This window comes from Malania oleifera, chromosome 1, assembly GCF_029873635.1.
Source record: "Malania oleifera isolate guangnan ecotype guangnan chromosome 1, ASM2987363v1, whole genome shotgun sequence".
Classification (NCBI taxonomy): Eukaryota; Viridiplantae; Streptophyta; class Magnoliopsida; order Santalales; family Ximeniaceae; genus Malania; species Malania oleifera.
The window spans coordinates 21,920,776-21,927,159 of record NC_080417.1 but is presented as its reverse complement, the minus strand read 5'-3'; the positions used below and the strand labels follow the sequence as shown (position 1 = coordinate 21,927,159).

General features: G+C 38.4%; 1 protein-coding gene across 1 annotated transcript; it reads left to right on the top strand.

Annotated features, from left to right (window-relative positions):
• The first annotated feature begins 4,025 nt into the window (after nt 1-4,025).
• On the top strand, nt 4,026-6,045 carry LOC131159066 (uncharacterized). Its single transcript, XM_058113857.1, has 5 exons — nt 4,026-4,350; nt 4,420-4,712; nt 4,857-4,950; nt 5,143-5,263; nt 5,500-6,045. Exons 1-5 carry the CDS (start codon nt 4,206-4,208, stop codon nt 5,729-5,731), a joined length of 885 nt encoding a protein of 294 aa, XP_057969840.1. The 5' UTR covers nt 4,026-4,205; the 3' UTR covers nt 5,732-6,045.
• Nucleotides 6,046-6,384: the final 339 nt, after the last annotated feature.

Sequence of the window (6,384 nt, the reverse complement as noted above, 5' to 3'; positions counted from 1 at the left end):
CACACACACACACGCGCTTTAACACACACACACCCACACAATCGTACGCACACACGCGCACGCACATGTAGTCCTTTATGGAAGAAGAAGAAGAAGAGGAGGAGGGGGTTGCCTAAGAGCAGCAGAGGCGGCAGTGGTAGGAGGGGAAGACAGTGGAAATGTATGAGCGACGATGCGGTGGGCGGCCGCTCGAGACTCAGTGATGGGAGGATGCCGCTGCGTGCATGGAGGATGAGCGAGGAGCAGGAGGGAGAAGGAGGGAGGAGCAGGCCGAGAGGAGGAGGGAGGGATAGCAGGAAAGTGGGAGGAACATGCCGAGAGGGAGGAGGGAGGATGAGCGAGGAGCAAGATCGGGAGAAGGAGGGAGGAGCAGGCGGGAGAGGAAGGAGGAAATTTGGGGGGAGTTAAGGGATTTAGGGTTTTGAGTATTAGTGACGATTTCAAAATCGTCACTAATACTCTTAAATAAATAATTTTTTTTTTTTTTTAATCCGTCACTAATAGTTTCGTTACTAAAAACTAGTTTTCTTGTAGTGTTTTTCACAAGGAGACCAAAAATTTATTAAATGACTTCAATAAACTCACATTTACCAAGAGAAATTGTTGCATTTGACATCCGCCAATGAGGTTTTGCATAAGATTGGGTTAAGAAATTGAACAACTAGGAATTGAATCGACGCCTAGTGAAGATGGAAAGGGCTAGCATTATTTTTTTTCTGGGTTTGAACACATGTGAGGTTCTAGTTTTTTCATGAATGCTTATGTTGTAACAATTTATAGTGATCTACGAAAGTTGATAATACTATTTATTAAAATAACATAAAAAATGAAATGATAAAATGATAATGTAAGCTCATAAAAAAAGTTTTTCTGAAAGAGTTGTGTATGGTACAATTTATTAAAAAAATGATAGAGATACAAATATATTTAAAATTCTAAAGATTCCATGAAAATTGGAAAAATAATTTATTAGTCTAATGAAATACTTAAAAAAAATTCATTTGCACTTATATTGATTAATACTTTGATTTTATCTTCCATTCACTTTTATTTTGAAATATTAATTGGAGTGATCATTTTCATGTTTTATAAGGAGGACAGATCACAAGGGGCACTCAATAATAAAGGGGATGAGGTTGAGTGTTCATGGAGGAGGAAGAGATGAAGGGGACGGTTTGTGAGAGAGGAGGATTTGAGTTGCATGTTTCGAGAAGTACTCCTGCCTTACAAGAAGTTGAACTTTCGATATGTTTGGTTTATGGAATTGAATGTTATAGGAAATGAATGCAACAAAAACTTGAATAGGGAGGGAGTGTTACAAAACCAAGTGAGGAATTCAATCCCATTCCTCTTGATTTTCTATACCTATATACCAAACATGTCTTTAATGCTTTAATTATCTTATAAAAGTTTTTACAAATTCTGTTATTTCCTATTAATTAATGTTTATTGTTTTGCTATTTTATTTTAGCATCTCTCTCACAATTTTGGAAGTGCCTCTAATGATTTCTACAAATGTTTCCAAGTGCATACATGTGAATCACCATTATTTTGCATTAAATATATACATCATTACAAATATATATATATATATATATATATATATAATATTTTCTTGTATATTGTAAACAAAAATTTCAAGTATATATTTGCTAATACAAATTATAATTTTCAAAATAAAAAATATCAACTAAAAAACTTATCTTAAGCTCTTAAAAGTAAGGAAAAACCAGAATACCTTGCTTCGGTGATTGATCTCCTTGGCAAAGGCGACAGGAACAGACCTGAGCGTCAGTGGCGGTGGCGACCCCTAATTAGATGGAGAGACTGAGAGAGAGACACCAGAGAGATTGAGAGATATGGAGTGAGAGAGAGACACCAGAGAGATTGAGAGATATGGAGAAACTAAGAGAGACGGATTAGAGAGATTGAGAATACCTCGAAGGCCTCTCGCGGGTGATCTCCTCGGCGAAGGCGATGGAAATGGACCATAGCGTTAGCGGTGGCATGCGACCCTTGTTTCAGATGGAGAGATTGAGAGAGAGAGAGAGAGAGAGAGAGAGAGAGAGAGAGAGAGAGAGAGAGAGAGGAGAGAGAGAGAGAGAGAGAGAGAGAGAGAGAGAGAGAGAGAGGGGAAAATGGGGAGGCTTGGAGAGAAAGAAATGAGATTGGGGAACCTGCGTGTGGCCTTTTCAGTGTCTCACTATCAGTGACGAATCCTCAAATTCCTTAGTAATAGTGTTTAATAATTTTTATTTTTTTTAAATAACATAAGTTTTAGTGACGGATTTAGGAACCATCACTAATAACATGCTAGTAGTGACGAATTGCAAAAATTCCGTCAGTAATACCATGAAATAAATTTTTTTTCATTTTTTTTTAAAAAGATGTATTAGTTACAATTCAAAATTCGTCACTAATAAGAGACTAATAGTGACGAAACACTAAATCCGTCACTAATACTATGAAATAATTTTTTAAAAAAAATAAAAGAAGTATTAGTGACGATTCCCAAATCCGTCACTAATAAGGGGCTAATAGTGACGAATCAACAAATCCGTCACTAATACTATGAAATAAATTTTTCATTTTTTATATTTTTTAACTAATAGAAGTATTAGTGACGGTTTCCAAATCCATCACTTTTTTATTTTTTTTAAATAAAAGAAGTATTATTAGTAACGGTTCGTGCATCCATCACTAATAAAGGGATAATGGTGATGAATCACCAAATCTATCACTAATACTATGAAATAAAATTTTTAATTTTTTTAAATAAAAAAGTATTAGCGACGATTCATAAATTCGTCACTAATAATGAGATAATAGTAACAAATCTCCACATTCGTTACTAATATTATGAAATAAACTTTTTTTTATTTTTTTTAAAATAATAGAAATATTAATGACGGTTTTCAAATTCATCACTAATATGAGTATAATAGTAACGAATCACCAAATCTATCACTAATACTATGAAATAAAATTTTAATTTTTTTAATTAAAAGAAATATTAGTGACGATTTGCAAATCCGTCACTAATATTGTGAAATAATTTTTTTTTTATTTTTTTTTAAATAATATTAGTAACGGTTATTAGTCGTCACTAATAAATTTGTTTTAGTGACGGATTGAATTCGTTACTAATACATTAGAAATCATCGCTAATATTTTCCCGAGATAATTTCAGCTTGAAAAATATTTTCCCGTGACATTTTCCAATTTTTAGTAACGAAAGTTTTTGTGACGGTTTTTAAATCCGTTACTAATACTTCACTATTAGTGACAATTGCTAAAACCGTCACTTATGCCTACTTTTAGTGACCAAATTGAATCCGTCACTAATAGTTTCGTCACTAAAAACTAGGTTTTTTTTTTTTTTTTGTGTAGTAAACTAGGTTTGAACAACTTGATGTAAGAAAACATATCTTATTTCCATTCCTTATATACTACCTTCCTAACGTTCGGATTGTACTTTGTGACATAACATTTAGATTGTACAATATGAACCCAATATTCACTTGCAAGATTTGCTTCACATAAGGTCACTGCCCCCCCCCCCCTTTCCTCGGCTCTCTCTGCTCTCGGCCTCTTCGCTAATTACAGACAGAGAGGAAGCAGGAAGAATGATTTAAACGAGCAAAAAATACTACTTGTGATAGAATTTTTTAACTGCCTTGGGTTAGCGGGCGGTGACCCTCGCCCAAAACAAAAGACATTGGACCATCTAGCGTCTTTAATTTAAAAAATACTTAACCATCCAATGTATTTTATTTTTAAAAAATTTAGACTATTTAATATTTTTTGAACGCATTAATTTTAGAAATAAAGTTTCACCTGAACTGTTATCAAATAATTTAAATTAAAATAAATTTAAATTTGAAAAAACTTGATAAATTTAGCATTACTTGATACTGCTAGGTATTTCTGTTTGTCGTTTCACTTAATGGGGTCCTAGTAGAATTATAAAGGAGTTGAGACCCTAAAAAAGAAAAGAAAAAAGGGAAGAGGCGTACAGTTTGCTTGGAGTGGCCGAGTCCCGAGGGTGATCTAAGGAGACACCTCACCGGCTCCCCTTCTTCCCCCATTCCTCCTCCTCAACAGAACACACACTCGCCACTCTCTCTCTCTCTCTCTCTCTCTCTCTCTCTCTCACACACACACACACACACACAAGCAATTGAGCACCATATTCTTAATTCAAGATGATGAGGAGCATAGGAAGCGCTTCCTCCGCTTCCGGAAGAGGCATAGCGGCCATTGTTGGGGTTGGCCCTAACCTCGGACGCTCCATTGCCCGCAAGTTCGCTCACGAAGGCTACACCGTCGCCATCCTCGCTCGCGACCTAGGTTCTTCTCTCTCTCTCTCTCTCTCTCTCTCGCCTTTGATTGTGTGTATGATATATTTGTTGTGGGCAGGGAGGCTGTCGAGATTGGCGGAGGAGATAGCGAGGGAGGAAAAGTCACAGGTGTTCGCCATCAGAATCGACTGCTCCGACTCCAGAAGCGTCCGTGAGGCTTTCGAGGGCGTTCTCTCTCTCGGCTTCGTCGAGGTTCTCGTCTACAACGCTGCCTATCACCACCCCCCTCCTCCTGCTCCCTCGGTCTGCCCCCACCATTCCCCCACCTCCTTCCCCGACACTACTCGCCTCCACTCCTTCGAGAAGTCCCTCGCCGTCTCTACCGTTGGCGCCTTCCACTGCGCCCACCAGGTGCTTCCATCTCATTCATTTATTCTATTCAAAATTTCAGAAATATGCTAATCTAGCTTGCTCCTATTATATCGATGCCTTCTTATTAGTTATTATCACTTAGTTTCCTTATTTTTTGTCATTTTATATTTGATTGGGAGCTAGGTTCTTCGGGGCATGGTGGAAAGGGGAAGAGGCACGATTCTCTTCACCGGCTGTTCTGCTTCTCTCACCGGCATTGCTGGCTGCGCCGAACTATGTAAACATATCCGATTATGAAAATTAAATTAATTTTATTACAAATTAATCAATGGATTTTCTGTCACCACGTACCCAGCTCGATCCGTCGGAGCTTTAATTTAGAAAAAAACCCCTACAAACGTTTTAATTTCTCAATTAAATCGTAACCAGAATCCGTTTCTATTCTTTTTCTTTTTCAAATTAATATCAGGCTGTGGAAAATTCGCCTTGAGAGCTCTATCGCAATGCCTGGCGAGAGAGTTCCAGCCTCTTGGCGTGCACGTGGCGCATGTTGTCATCGACGGCCTCGTCGGCGCTCCGGTATTACCTAGGTTTGTTCCTCCATTGAATCATGAATTATGAATGGATCATTTAATTAAACGTATGTAGAATTTTTTCATGGATATATATAATTAAATTGTCGGCCGCCAAACAGTCATCAAGAGCAACTATGGCTGAACGTACGGATAGTACATATAGTTATAAATTCACTCGCAATATGGTTGCACGGGTTATTGAATTGATAAATGAGGAAATGAATTAATGAGTGGTGGGCGGGTACGTGCAGGGAGGGGGCATCATCGACGACATGGTCGACGGCGCAGAGATGGTGCCCGCACGGGGAGCAACAGCGGGGCGGCGGCGGAGGAGGAGGCGAGGGAGGATGGATGGAGGCGGACGCGGTGGCTCAAACCTACTGGTACCTCCACGTTCAAGACCGGAGCGCCTGGACCCAGGAGATCGACCTTCGTCCCTCAGCTCTCCTTCCCCACACTAGCCTCAGATTCTCTTCACACTGAATTCAATCACTAGCTTTCTCTCTCCTCTTTCCCTTCTTTAATTCCTCTGCTACTTTCTAAACCTTCCCACCCCCAGGCCGACCCGGAAAAAGATATGAATGGGTCACTCGTATTCCTACTCTCTCTCTCTCTCTCTCTCTCTCTATATATATATATACATATATATATTTCATCATTTAAACTTCAGTAGATATTAATTTAGACCCCATGTAGTGTTAAGTACTGGCCTACTGGGTCCATTTGCACTCTCATTTACTATGATAATAACGCTGTCCATAACTAATGTTGTCATTAATAAAGGGATCATACTGTGATATGTTTGTGTATTTCTGTAAAAATATTCCAAAAGGGAAGTCATAGTTTTTTGGGCGGGGGGGGGGGGGGGGGTGGGGGTGGCGCATGGGAAGGGACAAAAATAAAAGTTGAACAAAGATTTATGACACGGGGTACGGATATAATACAGCGCAAATATAATGACACAACAAAAAGCAGTGTGTAAAATATGTTTGTAAAAATATTTAAGGCTATTTTCTAGATGTCCAAGGTTGTTGGCAAGCTTTTTCATATTTTTTCTACTTTCTAGCAGGAAAATGATTATTCTTTCGTGTAACTATAATTATAAACTCACACATTGCACAAGTTTCATAGTGGAG